Genomic DNA, 19,401 nt, shown 5'->3' on the forward strand with positions numbered 1-19,401 from the left:
ATAAGTAAATGATAAAGAAAATGATCGTCGTAGAAATATAATATATGGTTTTATGTTTGGTAAGATTTTTAAGTGTAGGATAATTTTGAATTTTTTATTAAAGGACAAAATTGCCCTTTCTTCTTCCACTCCGACGGCGGCGGTGGTCCGACGACGGTGACGACGATGTTCCGGCAACGTCGGTGCGGCCGGCAGTCACCGGCGTCGACGAATTCCGGTCGGCCGGAAGTTATCGGTCGGTGGCTGCCCGGCCGCGACGGTCGGTGGTCCGGCGTCGGCTGGTTCTCGGTGGCTACCGGCGGTGATCGGCCGGCGGCGGCGGTCGTCCGACGGTGGTGGCGGCGGCGGTTGGTGGTCGGTGGCGGCGGTCGTGGCGGGAAGTAGTGATGAGTTTGGATATAGGAGAAGGGTAAAATAGGAAAGATTAAGAGTTGGATAAATAATCCCAGGGGGTGAGGAGGTATTATTTTAATCCACCTAATATAACCTAATCATTCATAGGAGATATTGACTTGATTAAATAATCACGTATACCAAACGAGATATAAGATGTGTTAAAATTAATAAACCCACTTTATCACAGCAACCAAATGCAGCGTTAAAGAATAAAATAGTACAAATCTAGGAGGTTTTTATTTGTTTTCGAGTGTTCAAAATTAATAAAAATACGTAAAATTGAATATTAAAATATAAGATTCTAATTTCTTACTTTATTATTGAATTATTGGATCAGACCAGGTAGTCGTGAGAAATAAATAAATATAACAAATCTTGACTGAACGATTTTATTATATAATATTATTTTTAGCTTGGTGATGGGAGTGATGTGCTTAATCTCGAATTCGATACATCATTTCAAATTTTGTTATTTGATGCTAGACTACTTATGTGTCACGATGATCAATTTTGATTATTTAAAAAAACAATAGTTATTTTTTGTTATTTTTAATTTAAATTGATTCCAACTTTAATTTTAACATGTTTTTGTCTGTGATTATACTTGATAGGTTAACCGATGGAACAAATTAAATCAACATTTATTCAGCCAGTTAATGACTAAAAAAAACAGAATTCATCATGCACAAGTATAAAAATTATGTGGTGTTTCGGAACAAAATATTCACTAGAAAATTGTAAATAAAACTATCTTCCAACAAGTCAAGGAAGTAAATTGCATAACAAATAAACAAACAAAACCACTGATGCAACAATTGTATTGCCAAAACCCGAAGTCACAAATAACTCTTCAATCAACATTTTACACGAGTGTTATCTTCGAGTGTCTTCAATACCCCACGGTAACACAGCAAACAGCGTGAGTACGTCACGCGAAATCTTCACTTATAAATATTTTTCTCTTCCTACAATTCTCGACCATCATCGACAAAAGTGATACCCACGAGTTGATGTCATGATCTCTTATTTACATCCTCCTTTTGTCCTAGATTTTACTCCTTGTATATAGTCCTTCATAAATAGGAAAAAAGAATTTCATTTAAAAAAAAAACTATTTTGAATATTAATATAATATCTGGAGATCTTATCATTAATAATACCACAATATTATTAAACAAGAAAAATATCAAATAGAAAATTTAATTAGTCTAGAAAAACAAAAATCCATAGAGTGAGTATCATGTGAGACCGTCTCACGGATCATAATTTGTGAGACATGTCACCCCTACCCATATTCACAATAAAACGTAATACTCTTAGCGTAAAAAGTAATATTTTTTCATGGTTGACACAAATAAGAGATCTGTCTCACAAATACGACCGTGAGACCGTTTCACACAAGTTTTTGCCAGTTTCATATTTGAATATATCAAATATGGTTGTATTTAATTTTTTTCTAGACTGTTGTCATGTTTGGTTGGTTGTATCGGTGTTGCTAGCCTTTAGATAAAGGGGGTTCATCACCCTGCTCTTTGCTTCCTATATTTCTGTAAAATGTGAAAATTTGTAAACTGATTATGTCAAACTTCAAGTTGTGTGGTAACTTGATATCTTACCTTTAAACTCATTGAGTTAACTGAGTATCCTTGAAGATTCATATACTATTAATTTACCCTGAAATCGATGCTTTTTCCTTTGCAAGATCTGTTGCTCCACTGTAGCTGTGAATAGTCATCAGGCACCACTAAGATGTTAGTACAATCTTGATTGTCATATGTTAGTGTATTATGTTGGAGGAAATAATTACCTACTCTTTCGAGCAGAGACTGTTAAAATATATTATTGTTAGCTCTCAAGAGTAGATTAGTCATTTTACTCTTTTTGTATTTATCCTAACTATATAAACATAAGTTTTTGTACTCTTTATTGAGTTGACAGTACTACAGCTTGTGTTTTTCGATGACTCTCTATTTCTTCATAGACCTGATCCCTGATAAAAAAAAAACTAATCTAGAGAAACTCGTGCGGATGCTTTTGGCATAGCAAGATTTCTTGATACAAGTATAACTTTAATGGCACTCAAATTGTGCAAAGGGAAAGTTTTAGCTGATTTTGCTTATAGATTGGTTTTTACCCCCATCTTGTTTGTCTCACTTAGGATGATTTATTTTAAGGATCGATCCAGTTATTTGAATTTTGGTTTGAAAAATAGTTTTGGCTCAAGAATTTTGTGAAGCTGTACAACATTGTTATACGTGTGACTTTTCGTAACGATAGAAATGGCTGCAAAGTCTCCTCTTGCTGTGGTTGAGACGAAGAGAGCGTTGCTACAGAGCAGGGATTTGACAGTAGATCAAGCTCTGGACTATGTTGTTACATGGAACGCTGCCGCTGAAGATTTAGGAGAAGCAATCGCAGCTCATGAACACACGAGAAAACCTCAATTTGCCAAGCTTTAAAATGAATATCAGGAATGCAGATGATTTGTATGTCCATAGTCAGGAGGTTCTGTGTAGGACCGAGCGTTACCGCTTTATCAAAAGCTATAGCTGGTGGTAATGATGCAACTCAAATCTTTTAAACCGCACAACAGCTCAAATAACATGCTTCAATCGTTCTACCAAGCAAAGACAATTATTACATCCAACAATCTCCCTCCCAATAATTACTCTTCTTGCAATCAATGAGAATCGAACTCGTGATATTGGATCTGATACCAATTGTAGGACCAAGCGCTTGCCGTTTTACCAAAAACTATAGTTGGTGGTAATGGTGCAACTCAAATCAATTATTACACTCAACATTCTGTAATACTACCTATTTATCAATATAATTGTATGCAATGTGATTACATGTTCATATTCAAGTTATGAAAGGTCAAGATTTAGTTAGCTTATGATTGTCATTGGAAAATATAATTCTATATATGGAGCAAAATCTTCTTTTCAAGTCAATTGTTTTGGTCTAATTTTTATGATGTCTCTGTACTCTGTGACATAATTAAATTATTTTTACCCCTCCAATATTTACTTGAGAAATCCCAAAGGAGAGTTCCAAATTTCCAACTCCGAGATTTACCTGGAAGATGTGGACCCTTTCTCCTCTTTCGTAGTATCGAGACATACATTCATTATTGGGGTAGGAAGACAAAATAAAATAGGTTGAGGTACAATGATGTGAGAAATTATAGGCTTTTAAGCAAGAGACAATGTGACGATTCTTCCCATTTTCTACAATTTACATGTCTCTTTTACATTATATATCGATTTGATATATTGTACACTTAGGCATAGTTTGATATACATGATAGGATAAACATGTGATATATAATATAAGGATAAGTTAAGGATAAATAAGATGTATGATATTATATTTAATGTTTGGTATGATTTTAATAAGAGTGATTAAATTTATATGTTAGATTGTAATGACAAAATTAACCTTATCATAATAAATTTTATAATTTTAAAGTTGTTGCTTGAGTTCATATTCTTTATCTGTTCATGTGTCGATAGTACTTGCATGATTTATTTATTTTTACCTAATTTTATATATTATATAATATGATAATTGTGCCCTTGATTTTTTGAGTCAAGTCAAATATCAATTTTTAAGGTTAATCGAGTGATAATAATAATTTTTATTGAGATTTATAAAAATTATTTATATAATTATCTCGAATTCATTTATATAATTATCATATTATATAATATATAAAAATAAATAAAATATTTATTTGATTTTAATTTCTACCTATTAGCACAATTAATTCAGATCCACAGTTGGAGTAAAATACCATAACCAAGAGAATCAGCGATGAGAAGGAAAATACCATAATCAATGAAGATAACAGCATGATTAGTGGAGATGATATGCCTTAGCTAAACCCTTTCTTTATTTATCTCACAAAGACTCTCTCTGTAGCAATATAAATGTTAGATGTAATTGGTTGCACCACAATTAATTCTACCTACTAGCATAGATTTATAAAAAAATCATTTATAAATTGAGGGTAATTAAGTCATTTGTAGTATATTTTATCATTAAATTAAAATTATTACACCATCTATTAGGGATATTTTATCCTTCTAAAAAATTATTTATCAAGGGCCCATGATATTATCATGAGCTTTTTAAAAATATACCAAACATGGGATAATGAGGATTATTTATCAATCCATCTCTTATCCCATGTACCAAACTATGCCTTATCGTATATATTTATGTGAGCATTGTTGAGGTATCACTCACCTATTGGATGTGATAAACATAGAAAAATTGTGCATTCAATAAGTGAATCACACTTCATCGATGCTCACGTAAATGTACACAATACATGTACATCAATCAAAACTCTATATAAATACATAACGACATGGGATTGAAAAGTAATCTTCGGATTGCCTTGAAAGTTGTGTACATTTATGCAATACTTATAGCATTTTTGTGTGATGATATATTGAAAATGGACACTACAATAAAAATACAATAAATTAATATTCGATAAATTAATAATTTTCAAAAACAAAAAATTCCAGTCCCAAGTCCCAACTTGGTCCAATGTACTAAATTAATAATGTAAATAAATTAATAAGATATTTTCGAAAACTCTGATATAAACCTATAGTCCCCTCATCAATATAAATTAATAATTGTCTAAAGTTACATATATAACAAGGACTATTTAGTATAATATGATTTTACTATTGCTTTATTTGATTAATCAACATAATGAATATTATTTAATTATCAAAAACGATGAATCAATTATTATTTTTCAATATACATATGTATTAGTGAACCATAATGATTTTTTCATATAATTAAATTTATATTTGTTGTATCGAAACACTCTTTAAAATAATAAATTATTAACTTATCAATTAATTAATACATCTCTAAATTAATAAAATATCATCAACGTTATTAATTTCTAGATGATTTAATTGTATTTCAAATGTTGGGTGTAATAATTGTCCATGATTGATGTAACGATCGAACCAAGGTACTCGAACTGCTGTGCGGTTTAAACGATTTGAGTTGCACCATTACAACCAGCTATAGATTTTGGTAAAACGGTAAGTACTCGGTCCTACATCGGGTTTTTTTTAAAAATAATGTAAAAAAATTTTTTTTTTTCAAAATTAATGTAAAAAAAAAATTGTTTGCAGAAATATGGCAAACCGTGCTTACGAAGAACGGATGCTGCTTATGTGGAGCAGCGTCTGTGCTTTGTAAGCACGGATTGGACGGTTTCACAATCCGTTGCTATTAGCAACGGATTTAGCGACGGTTTTTCACGGCCGTCGCCGATTAAAAGTTTGCGACGGTTTTGTTAAAACCGTCGCTATCTCTATATTTGCCATAAATAATAATATCGACTGCATGCGATTTATGCACGCCGTTATTGTCCAGACATGATGTTTTTAAAAATATTTTAATATTAACAGCGCACATAAACATGCATGTCGTTAATAATACTATAAACGGCGTGTCTTTATTTTACGCTACGAAAATTGCATATGTTATTAACAACACACATAAATATATGCTGCAGATATTACTATCCGCAGCGTGCTATTAACCGATTTAATAAATATATTAATTTAAATTATGTGCACTGTTAATTGTAAAATATTTTTAAAAACCTTATATAGCGACGGTGTATTATTAATGACGTGCATGTTTATGTGCGCTGTTAATTGTAAAATATTTTTAAACCCTTGTTATTTCCGACGGTTGTTAAACTGTCGCTATTTATGTGTGCTGTTAATAACATATGCAATTTTCGTGTGCTGTGCATTAAAAGCACGCTGCGGATAGTAATATCTGAAGCATATATTTATATGTGCTGTTAATAACATATGCAATTTTCGTAGCGTAAAATAAAGACACGCCGTTTATAGTATTATAAACGACGTGCATATTTATGTGCGCTGTTAATACTAAAATATTTTTAAAAACATCATGTCTGGACATTAACGGCGTACATAAATCGCACGCCGTCAATATTATTATTTATGGTAAATATAGAGACGTTTTGTTATATAGCGACGGTTTTGTTCCAACCGTCGCAAAATTGAATCGGCGACGGACTTTATAAACCGTCGCTACTAGCGACGGATTTTGAAACCCGTCGCTAAAAAGTAAGACGGTTTTTTTTTTACATTAATTTTGAAAACAAAATTTTTTTTTACATTATTTTAAAAAAAAAACCGTCCTACATCAAATAACATAGTCAAGTATAGATACAAGTCGTTGTAACTTTGCATCCGAATTAAACAAGAAATCTAGATTTGATTAACTTCGTTTTTAATTATTAATTTTTTGATTTAGTTTGCTATGTAAAGATTTAAGACAACATTCGTAATGAGATTATTTACATTGACTCAACGGCACTTTAGAAAAGACATGAATACAAATAAAACACGTCCCTTGGATAATCTTCACAACAAAGATACTAAAACATATAATGAAATTTATTGGTCACCAAGAAAAATGTTTATGGAGCGATGATTAATTAGAGTAGAAAGAGCGAATTCCGTCTAAAAGAACATTCTAGAATACTTAAATAAATTTTATTCAATTCGAGTTCTTACCAAAACATTTGATCAGTCATCTTGCAAAATACTCAATCCATCCAAGTTTATCATAAGTCAATAATTTTTTTTAATTGACCTAACCAAAACAGTGATGAAAGGAAGTAGTTGGTTCAATATTTACATAATTTAGTATATTATTTAATGTATTTAGTTAGATTTCAATTGCCTATCCATCAATGTTCAACAGAACATTAAATTATTTTTATATATTATTATAAATGTAAATAAAATTATCTCTCTATTATATCTATATATAGTGACACACCATCATTTTCAAATGGTCCAAATATACTAGGTTTTATTTTCAAAAATTTTCCAATTTTACGGATAAAACAAAACACACACACAAAAGAGAGAACATTTAAAAAATAAAATTTAATGTGATTTGATACAATTATAACACAAATTAATATTAGCTGTTACATGCTTAGACAATTGTATGGGTGAGAAAAATATCGAAAATTTTAATACACCACATTTATCATATCGACAAATATCGAATATGTCGATATTAACTGTATACAAAAAAAATTTGGTGCATTACTATACTGTAACAAAATTTTTGGCAAAAACTTGTGTGAAACGGTCTCACGGATCGTATTTTGTGAGACAAATCTCTTATTTGGGTCATCAATGAAAAATATTATTTTCTATGGTAAGAGTATTACTTTTTATTGTGAATATCGGTAACCCATCTCACAGATAAAGATTCGTGAGACCGTCCCACAAGAGACCTACTCCAATTTTTTATATCAACGTTGTTATGAGATTTGAAAATTTTTGGTACCAAAATACCAAATAAAGTTCTTATAAATTATAAAATTATAATGCTTTTAAGTAATTAATATACAAATAGATGAAAATGTGAAATATAGTTTATAAAAAAAAAATTATTTGATACTGATATAGAGATATTATATAAATAATATACATAAATTTCGGTATATCAATATTTTTGGGTATGAACTTCGGTACGGTATCTTCATATTATATATGGTTTTTTTTTGAAAATTTCAGCATATCGTACCCAATCACCCTTATCTTTTTCGAAAATTTCGGTATATCGTACCCAATCACCCTTATCTTTTTCGAAAATTTCGGTATATCGTACCCAATTACCCTTATCCAAGTATATTTTAGATAATATTTTCCAGAACTATATACGATAATTTACATTATCTTAGTAAATTATTTGAATTAATGATTATGTCGTAAACTTTGTTATAAATTTTTTTGAGTTGAGGATAACATTATATTTAGTCTCGAAACTAAGATGTTATCTAAATTTGTGATCTTGTTAAACGCAGTATTATAGTAAGAGTAACTTTGGATACAATTTCTCATAGCTTGACCGAGATACTAAAAATGTCTTTTGTCACCCTCTCATGTTTAATTAATTGCTCCACGTCCATATTTCGTAAATTAATTAACGCAAAAACTTATGTGAGACGATCTTAAAAGTCGTATTTTGTGAGACAAATTTCTTATTTGGGTCATCCATGAAAAAATATTACTTTTTATACTAAGAGTATTACTTTTTATTGTGAATATCGGTAAGATTGACCCGTCACACAGATAAAGATTCGTCAGACTCTCTCACAGGAGACCTTATAATTAATTAAACCCAAAACTTTCTTCACCCCCGCATGTATTTAATATATTTGACCCATGACTTCACATGTTCTTATTTTTGCGATCAATATAAAGAAAATAAGTGTCGAATCCATTAAACACATATGTAAAGGATACAGAAATCTTTTTTTTTTTTTTGAAACAAAGGATACAGAAATCTAAAAATTACAAAATCAACATTATTTTTAAAAATGTTGTTGTTTACTTTTTTGGAATTTTTTTATATTTTTTATTTATTTTTTGAACACAATTTTTCTATTTTTCTATTGGTCTAAAAAAGGAGTGAGTCTTATGTAAGACCGTCTCACGGGTCATAATCCGTGAGACGGGTCAACCATACCCATATTCACAATAAAAAGTAATACTCTTAGCATAAAAAGTAATATTTTTTCATGGGTGACCCAAATAAGAGATCCGTCTCACGAATATGACCCGTGAGACCGTCTCACAAGTTTTTGCCCTAAAAAAGAGAGTTTCACTTCAAAAGTAGGCGTGTACAGATCGATCTCTAGATATTGAGGGATCTAACCCACTTCATATTTTATTCGTCCTTTTCACTTTACCCCTCCATCTCTTTCTTCCGAGCCGTACGATTACGATTTCGATTCCTAATAGGAATTAGGGCAGAAATTAATCTATAAATTTGAAGAATAACCACGCGGATCTGTTACTTAATCGAGTAGTGCATACGAAATCGACGATTAAAACCACTGTAATTTGAAGTACCTCTTTAACTTCTGGTGGGATCTCTGTGTATATCATATTCAAAATTGTTTTGCAATCAATTCCTTGTTCTTTTTCCCCCCGGAAACCTTTGATTTGTGGGCGATTTTCTTTCTTCGTATGTGTGAGCAATTGAACGGATCGTTTTGACTTCCCGATTTTTTGTTGGTTTATTTTTTATTGCGTGAATTTTGATTTTTGGCTGGTGGGTGATTGGGAAGATATTGTTTTGTGTTGTGGGTTGGTGGGAGGTTTGAAGTTTTTGAATTAGATTTTGGAAAATGCAAGGTGGTTGTGAGGAGCTACTTGTTCAAGTTGAGGTTCATGATGTAGAGGAAGGGGAGATCTCAGATTCCGCGTCGGTTGAACAAAGTACCGAAGAGTATTTTAATACGAAACAAGGGTCGTCGTCTCCTTCGCCTCTCAAAATTACTGATAATTCGAAGAAAATTAATGCAATCAGCAATAACCCGAGTCAAAATAGTGGCGGTGGAACTGGGAGTGGGAATAGGGGTTGGACGATGAGGGAAGTATGTAAGTATCCGATTGCTTCCAGGCCTTACAACTCTGGTTTGTACAATTTGGCTTGGGCTCAGGCTGTAAACAGCAAGCCTTTGGACAAGGTTTTTGTGACGATGGATGGTGCAAGTGCTAACACTAATAATGATGGTAACAATAATGATGATGCCAAGTCAGATACTTTTTTATCTGCTAATAAGGTTGTCAATGATGTGGAGGATGACGGTGAGAAGGAGGAAGGGGAGTTGGAGGAGGGGGAGATAGATTTGGATTCTGAGTCGGTTGTCGAAAAAGAGGGCTCAGGGATGGAACTTGAAGAGGCGGTGGAAGTTAATCTGGACGAGGGTGATCATCTTGAGAAGAAGCAGCAGATATATTTGATAAAAAAAGAGCTCCAGAGTCTGATTATGGCTGATGCTGATAAGTACGTTAGATAGGAATGCTTTGACTTTGGAGTCCTTCATCTTTTGTTAATGATGAAAGCGTTGAGTTGATAGTAAGTAATTGATATAGTTTTTGGTTTCTTTGTGTAGGTCATTTGTTATATTGTGCTCAAGTTTGCAGAAGTCAGCTGACAGCTTCCAAAAATTGGTTTTGGAGAGTTCTTCTTCTGAGAAAGATTATCTTGCTAAACATGTATACAATGCCATCGAGAGTCTCAATTCAGTATGACATGGAACTTTTCTAAAAATACCTGCCTCTCATTTTCTCAATAATAGTTTTGTTTGTTTCTCATGGATTGTTGGGAAACATCTCATTTGTGCACTTCTGGAAAGTTGCTTAGAATTGGTGTTTACAGGTGTTCTTTTCGATGAATCCAAGACTCAAAGAACAGAATAGGGACACCCTGTCAAGGTTCTGTCTTGCATGTTCTTTTGGTGTATTTTTATTTTGTATTTGATCATAAACGATGTAGTTACCAAATTACCAATTTTTTCTTTTAAACATGCCTATAGGTTGCTGATCCATGTGACAAGCTTAAAGACGCCTCTTTTCTCTCCTCAGCAGTTGAAAGAGGTGAGATTTTTCTTAGTTTGTCCCACAGTGGGATTTTAAGAGTTAAGTCATCTCACTTTGTTGCATGCTGCCACAGATGGAGGTTATGATAGCATCGGTGAATTCATTGGCTTTTCCACCCAACGATGGCATTGATAATATGAAGAAACAAGTGGATTTAGGGTTTTGTAAGACTAATGCTGATATGTTGTTTCAGAAGGCTAATAATGGCTTAACTAGCCTGAACAAGGATGAAATGTTATTCAGGCCTACTGGATCCTTAGATCAAACTCATAGCAGCTTCTTGTCGGATGATTCAAAATCAGGCTCAGATAATCCTAAGCATAAAGGACCAGTTCGTCCACTCCTTGATCTTCATATAGATTATGATGCAGAAAATCTTCCATCACCTACACGAGTTATGACTTCATCTTTGCCTTTTGAGAAAGGATTGTTGTTGGGACATGGATCAGCAAAACCCGAGTGGCCAGTCCCCCGACAATTTCTCAGGAATGAGAATGCTAAAATGCATCCTTATGAGACTGATGCTGTCAAAGCTGTTTCCACTTATCAGCAGAAGTTTAGTCACAGTTCCTTTTTCAGGAATGACGAACTTCCAAGCCCAACTCCTTCCGAGGAAGGTGATACTGGAAATGGTGAAACGAGTGGGGATGTTTCAAGTTCTATTGTACATAATGTTAGTCATGTAAACACCTCAATGTTAGGGCAACAAATGAGTGGTTCTGTGAAATCCTCATTTTTGGGTCACCCATTTGTTTCTTCTTCTGCCTCCCTGGGAGTAACTGGTCAAGGAATGAGCAATGCTATGACTACCGGTCTTGCAAATACCACCTCAAATCATGTGATAAAATCCTCCTCTGCCAAAATTAGGGACCCAAGGCTTCGGAGGGTCAATTCCAATGCTGTTTCCACGAATGATGAGCCTAGAGTGGAGCCTCTTCTTGGACTTGTGAGTTCGCGGAAGCAGAAGATAGTTGAAGACTTTGTTTTGACTAGTCCCATGTTGAAACGACAACGAAATGAGTCAACAGTTTCTGGAATCACACATGATGTGCAAGGAGTGATCAAAACTGGTGGTTGGTTGGAGGACAGAGGAACAGTTGGAATGCAGGGTACACAAGGAAACCATATCCTGGGAATTGTTGGCAATTCAGCAAATTTGGAAAATGCCATGACTGGTGTTTCTACCAGTTTGATTGCATCTAATTTATCAATCAAAGGAAATGAGAAATTCCAAATCGTGGGTCAGAATGCCATCTTATCTTTACCAAGTTCAACCACAAATTTGCCAACACTTGGTGCATATTCGACAAGTCTTATGACTAGTCCAACCTCTTCTCTGCCTCTAACCAGGCCTTTGAATTTACCATTAACAAATCAAATGACAAAATTGCAAGTGACAGATCCCACTGCGACTGCTTCCCTTGAGTCTCTCTTAAGAGATCTTGCAGTGAATCCATCTATATTTATGAACATACTTAAATCGGAACACCAGAGGTCTTTTGATTATAACAAAAGTACGACACATGGGCCAATATCTGATTCTTTGCCTGGATCCACAATGTCAACAAATGTAGTGATGCCTAATATCGCCGTTCTGGGGCAGCCATCAGCTGGAAATCAGACACCTTCCCAGGGGATTGCTGTGGTGGGAACCTTTAAATGCTCTGTATTCAGTTTCCATTTTTTCTAGCTCAACAGTACTCTTGCTTTATGCCTTTCCAGCTACTCTTGCTTGTTTGCTGCTTCCAAGTCTTGTTTGTTTTTGTTTGTTTGACACTCTCTGCAACGTTTCACCTATTTTCTTTCCCCGACTGAACCTAGACATGCAACTGATTCTTTCTGATAGAGTTTTGGAAGATAATTCCTACATTTACTCTTGATAAAAAATACATATACAAATGAAACCCAGAGCATTTGTGTTGGGAATGTCATTTGATAACTTTGAACATGGAAAGTGGATGTTTAACTTGGGTATATCTCTGCCTATACTGGATGAAAATGTACTTTCTATATGTTTAACATTGTTGTCTCTGGTTGTCTCTTCAACTTAATAACACTGGATGAAAATGTATTTCTATATTTTATCAAATTTTTAGTAGTAAATATATTAGTAAGCAATTATATAATATGCAGGAGGATTCTGGAAAGATTCGCATGAAACCCCGTGATCCACGGCGTGTTTATTATATCGCACATCAGAAGGGTGGTTCTTCTGGGTCTGATCAACTCAAATTAAATATTTCAACTGGTTCGGCAATGACCAGCAACTTGGGGACTCTAAGGCAAGAGGAACAATTGGAGAAGAAATCAGTGGCTTCTAGTGCTGTGATACAACATGATATTACTAGGCAATTCACTAATAATCTGAGAAATATTGCTGATAAATTCTCATCATCTAAATCATCTGTTTCTCCATCAATACCACCTGAGGTTCCATCATCTCAGTCATTACCAACTCGTAAAGTTGGGATTGAAAATAAGAGACAGAACTTTGAGTCTGGCAACCTAAAAAATGAGGCTAGCTTGGCTTCTGAAGAACCAACTGTTGTCCCCCCTCGACCAACGATTTCATGGAGTGATATGGAGCATTTGTTTGATGGATTTAATGACCAACAAAAGTTTGCTATCCAAAGAGAGAGGAATAGGAGGATGGAGGAACAGAAGAAAATGTTTACTGCTCACAAGTTGTGTCTTGTCTTGGATCTCGATCACACTCTTCTTAATTCAGCCAAGGCATGGAATATTTTGACTAGCAGTTAAATTTATCACAAACTGTTGAAACATATGAAAGAAATTAAGAATAAGTTTTTTTTGCCTGCTGTTTTACTTCCAGTTTGTTGAAGTTGATCTGCACCATGATGAAATGTTGAGAAAGAAAGAGGAGGAGGATCGTGAAAAGCCTCAGAGACAGAGGCATCTATTTCGGTTTCCTCATATGGGAATGTGGACTAAATTGCGGCCTGGGATATGGAATTTCTTGGAGAAGGTTGCCCTCTCTTCTTTCTGTTAGTCTTTGTTTTATCAGATCATAACTGAGCCTTTTTTTTTGTGATGTTTCTTTATATACCATTTTAGGCTAGTAAACTCTTCGAGCTGCATCTATATACCATGGGGAACAAGTATTATGCCACTGAGATGGCAAAATTGCTTGATCCAAAAGGAGAATTATTTTCTGGGCGAGTTATCTCGAGGGGTGATGATGGGGATCCTTTCGATGGTGAAGACAGGGTTCCCAAGACCAAAGACTTGGAGGGAGTGTTGGGAATGGAATCATCTGTAGTGATTATAGATGATTCTGTCCGAGTGTGGCCTCGTAACAAACTAAATTTAATAGTTGTAGAGCGGTAATGATTGATCTCTTCCTTGTTCTTGATATATTGCTCAATCCATAAACCTTTTAGCTTACCCTCCTCAATTCTTTGATTGATCTCTTCCTTTTTGTTTATCCCCATCAGGTATATCTATTTTCCCTGTAGTAGACGGCAATTTGGACTATCGGGTCCTTCCCTTCTTGAGATCGACCATGATGAAAGGCCAGAATTTGGGACTTTGGCTTCTTCTTTAGCGGTACTGTTTCAGCGGACCAGACAACTTTGTACACGATGTGTTGCTGAATGTGAAAATAAAATTCTTGATTATTATTACTTTAATAGATAGGATATGTTGATTGCTTAATTTGTTTTTTGTTTTTTTAATAAAAACAGGTTATTGAGAGAATACATCACACCTTTTTTGCACACCAGTCATTGGATGAAGCTGATGTTAGAATCATCTTAGCTTCTGAACAACAGAAAATTCTTGCTGGTTGCCGAGTTGTATTTAGCCGGATATTCCCGGTTGGTGAAGCGAATCCTCAAATGCATCCTCTGTGGCAAACAGCTGAACAATTTGGTGCTGTATGCATCAATCAGATTGATGATCAGGTCACCCATGTAGTGGCGAATTCCCTTGGGACCGACAAGGTATTTTCTTCAGTATAATCTATTTTTCAATCATCCCTCGGTGCTCCAAAGACTTGGAAAAAAAGTGTAGCCTATCTTACATTTTTCTTAATAGGTGAACTGGGCTCTTTCTAAAGGAAGATTTGTTGTGCATCCTGGCTGGTAAGACATTGCATGTGTTCACCTTGATGCATTTTCTTTTTGTCTTAGCATTACTATGAATTGAGTTACTGTCAATCGAATTGGCCTTCAACTTGATGACACACTTGCAGGGTGGAAGCCTCGGCATTGCTTTACCGAAGAGCGAATGAACAAGACTTTTCCATTAAACAAAAATAAACCACCCCACACATTTTTCCATCTGGCCAAATTAACAAACCAACTCCAAACGCAAGGATTAAAATCTTGGTTTTGCCTGTTATTTATTCTGGGATATATTTAGCAGCCAACTACTGGGGACTGGTGATCCATTGGGTCACCAGGAAACGTCAAAAAACCTTTTAAGAACCACCATTGCTGGAAACAGAATAGAAGGAGGGAGGGGGTGAGTGGCCAGCACTCCCATCAACCAACCCCTTGGGGAGAAATGGTCGCGGATCGGAGTTAAACCAAATCAACCTTTCACAAGCAACGTTGAAAAGGGTAATTGAGATGAAACCCCAAATTTAACTTCAGAACTTGTAAATTTACTAAAAATCAATGGTGAAAATTGAAGGAGTAACTTATTAATGTTGAGATCCTGACCAACAAAGTGGATAAAAATTGGGTGGGTGAGGGACTTGTTAAAATTGCTCTAACTGTAAAGCCTTGGTCTCTGAAATTGTGCAATAATCCCCAAAAAGGGTGATCGGTTTTTGTTTTTTTCCCGAGTCTGTTGTTTGATAAGGTGATGGTTCTCTTTTTCCTCCTTTAGCACAAGAAAAGACCTTAAATTTCATGGCCAATATGCTAACTTGCTGACTTTAACGAATCATGAACCTAATGGACCATTCCATCTATGTTCTTACAAGAATAAAGTGAAAAATACTATGTTGTAATTGAAAATTATTAAAATAAATAATAAATAAAAGAACTCCCGAGTATCTAGTGGGAAAAGGTTTTTAAATTTTTTCTTCAAGGAATCATGATCTAATGGACCACCTCATCTTGGCTGCAGGTTTTGTGGGGATCTTTTTATCTCTCTTGTTACATGTGAAGCTTGAACAAATTGCCCTCTTTTGAAATCTAATTTTAAAATAATCCATCCATCATTTTATTTTTAATTAATTTTTTTTTTTCAATCTCCACTAATAAGTTATCATGCAATTTTGAATAATCAACAATTTTAGCGGGAAATATTAAAGAATGTGAGAAAGGAGCTGTTGAGGTTTCAATGACACAAAAATGAAATTAATAGATTCAAGTGTATAAAACAACCACTGAAAAACAAAGGTTTTAATTATTTTTGTGGGGTAGTAGTAATTGAAAGTGAATTGTGAAGTGCTAGTTGTTCAAAATCCTGGTTCAAGTGATCTTAAATTTAGAAAATTACTTAATAAGTCAATTAGAATCAGTCACTTCATGGATTACAGAATATGAAAACATTTTTATTTTTTTAAATAAAATTTTTAATATTGCCGACCAGGAGAAGAACTTAGTTCATCCAAACAAATGTTGAGCCGCCGGTTCATTGTTTTTACAGCCGCCTACCCAACAATCCATGGATTGAAGGTAATAATTTGCACGGCTCAAGCCATCTATTCCAACAAATTTTTGCTTCCAACCTGTCGACAGGAATCATATATATGGAAATAATGATTGAACTATATTTCTACGGCTAGTTCGACGCCACCCTTGGACTATTACTCAATGGTTGATCCAATCTCACGAATATTTTTTATGTAATACAATGCATTGTGTTATGTGAAAAACATACGTGATCTTGTAATTCCCCTATGGTCTTAATATAGTTGCAAAATGAGGAAAGTCCAACTCCAATATCCCTAAGCAAAACAAATTATACATGTGACTGATTCTCTCTATAATATTTTAATGGTCCAAATTTAGCAACAAAAAAAATCATTTCAAAAAAGGTTCGATCTTTACAAGAGAAACATGGAAAGGCTTGTAAATTAATAAACTAAACACTTTATTCATTTGCTTTGGTGCAATTTTGAACGTATGAGCAAATCCCCTTACAAAGTATACAAAGTACAAAGGCCACCGTCGAGAATTAACACATGGGAGGACGGTCCGCTGCCAACTTTGCTCCATTCTCCGGCGGCGGTTTCCTAAACATTGTGCTCCCGAACAAGAAGAACCCCAGGGTGTGCCCGGCAACAGCGACTATAAAAACACCGGCGTTGAAAGACATGACGGCCAGCATAACAAGATAAGCCAAACCAACCCTCAACGCGTGCACGACCGTCTGCACCATCCCCGACGCAGCCCCGCCGTGGCCCGAAGTTTCTCGGAGGATGCTGCAATGAGACAGCCACTCCACGAAAAGGGCCAGCAGAAAGACAACTACCAGGGTGAGAATGTACATGCCAAGACGATCGTAGCCGGGCCAACCGGAGAACAGGATCTCGGCGTTCTTTCCCCAGAAGAAGGTCATGTGCATCAACATGTGACCGGGATTCATCATCGTCATGTTGTCGTTGGAAGCGCCGCCGCCGCTCGGCGGAGACATGCCGTGCATATGGTCCCCGTCGTCCATGTCGGCCGTGTGACTTGAAAGTGTGAGATTTTGGTCTTTATTTTGCGAGGCTCATATTTCTTATATAGACAGATATTTTGTTTTGTTTTTTGCGGTTAGTCCAATAAATTTCGGGATAATACAATGAAGAAATTATTTTCATAATTTAATCTTAAACCTTTCTAAGCTAATTAAATATTCACAAAAATTTTTGTAAAGACGATTTTATCGATCTATTTTGTTAGACAAATATTTTATTTGAGTCACTATTTTTATTTTTAATGTTAAAAATATTATTTTTCACTGTAAATATAAATCAAATCGATCTATTTCATGTAATCAACGCCCAAGAAGACTACCGATAGTTTTTATGTGAACTTATTTTTTATTTACAGTTTTGTTTTTCGAAAATGTATTAGGCATTTCGATAATATCTAAGACTCATTCAAATAATTATACCATATATTATTCCACCAATCAAATCACACAAGAAATAATTACGCAATATTATTCCACCAATCAAATCAAACAAGAAATAATTTAAGCAATGAGATTACGATTACTAATACGATGTGGCTGAAACCGCAAACTTCATGCAGTTTCAAGTATATTTGTTTGGCGCCCCACGCGACTCTTGCATTAATAATTATGAATAATCAGGCCGTAACTTGGGTAATATAACTTGGAAATATTGCAAATTTGTTTATTTATGTTTGACTTTTACTGATTTTGATCTGCTTTATTATCAAATTTCACTATTTTTTGTTCAATTTTAGTCTTTTTTGTCTACATGGCACTCGTGATTAAGTAATTATATGAAAAAATGACTTAAATTGCAAAATAATTTGTCAAAATTGCCGAAAATATAAAAGACATTGAACTAATACTAAATCATCATAACATAGTTAACACTATCAAATCATCATAATTTGTGTTGAATTTCGCGGATCGAGATATTGTCAACTCCACCAACTTATTTCGTGTAACGAGACAAATCTAATCCATTTTGAATATTCTAAACATTGAGGATGGAAATCACAAATATCCAAACAAAAGGGCAGTAAAAAACAATTTTCCCAATACAATTGTACAAACGCACCATTGACATTTTGAATACCTATAGATTTTTTTGAGTTTTTAAAAGTCAAGTTTGAATATCACATGATTTTTTAAAATTCTACAAAAGTTTACATTGAATACCACTAAACTTTTATGGAGTATATAAAAGTCTAGTTTGAATACCTCTAGACTTTTAAACTCCATAAAAATCATTAAAAATTTATAACCAATACACCCTCCTTAGTATTCGTCCTATATATTTTAACTCTAACATATTACATAAAACTCGAAAATAAGCGAGTTGTATTAATAGGAGCCCGAAAGCGGGTCAAACAATCACCCGTTTGGGTTGTAGGTCAGGACAGAGTTGGCCTACGTAGCACTTTATTTTTTTTTTAAATGTTTTTTTAAAATTTTATTTCTAATGTTTGTATATGATGGTAGATTTTTTGAAAGATTTATAATATATATATATATATATATATATATATATATATCAGCCATTAAAGCTGCAATTAAAAATCACACTTCTTCACCAGTTCGTTGCAATTTCATTGATATGTACACAATTAATAGGCTTCACCACTTCATTCAACCATTTCTTCAATATATATAGAATATAAAATTTAGTTTTTAAATAACATATATTTCTAAAATCACAATGATTTAGTAAGAAAACAAACAAACTTCAATTACCTTAAAAAATAGAAATATCTCTCTTATTTATAGCACATTTAAAATACGAAAAATTTTGTGAGACGGTCTTATGAGTCAATTTTGTGATACGGATATCCTGTTTGGATCACCCATGAAAAATCATTACTTTCTATGC

The 19,401-nt window shown here is 34.1% G+C and overlaps 2 protein-coding genes across 2 annotated transcripts; one reads left to right on the plus strand and one right to left on the minus strand.

The window, feature by feature from the left end:
- The first annotated feature begins 9,174 nt into the window (after positions 1-9,174).
- On the plus strand, positions 9,175-16,198 carry LOC140837080 (RNA polymerase II C-terminal domain phosphatase-like 3). The gene is made up of 12 exons (XM_073203082.1): positions 9,175-10,296; positions 10,406-10,538; positions 10,672-10,727; positions 10,829-10,889; positions 10,966-12,537; positions 13,026-13,625; positions 13,726-13,878; positions 13,968-14,236; positions 14,348-14,459; positions 14,597-14,854; positions 14,949-14,995; positions 15,106-16,198. The coding sequence occupies exons 1-12, from the start codon at positions 9,635-9,637 to the stop codon at positions 15,170-15,172; spliced, it is 3,990 nt and encodes a 1,329-aa protein (XP_073059183.1). The 5' UTR covers positions 9,175-9,634; the 3' UTR covers positions 15,173-16,198.
- A 746-nt stretch (positions 16,199-16,944) lies between these two features.
- On the minus strand, positions 16,945-17,593 carry LOC140836089 (copper transporter 6-like). Its single transcript, XM_073201501.1, has one exon. The coding sequence runs from the start codon at positions 17,529-17,531 to the stop codon at positions 17,046-17,048; it is 486 nt and encodes a 161-aa protein (XP_073057602.1). The 5' UTR covers positions 17,532-17,593; the 3' UTR covers positions 16,945-17,045.
- Positions 17,594-19,401: the final 1,808 nt, after the last annotated feature.

Source organism: Primulina eburnea, chromosome 7 (assembly GCF_022965805.1).
Source record: "Primulina eburnea isolate SZY01 chromosome 7, ASM2296580v1, whole genome shotgun sequence".
Taxonomy (NCBI): Eukaryota; Viridiplantae; Streptophyta; class Magnoliopsida; order Lamiales; family Gesneriaceae; genus Primulina; species Primulina eburnea.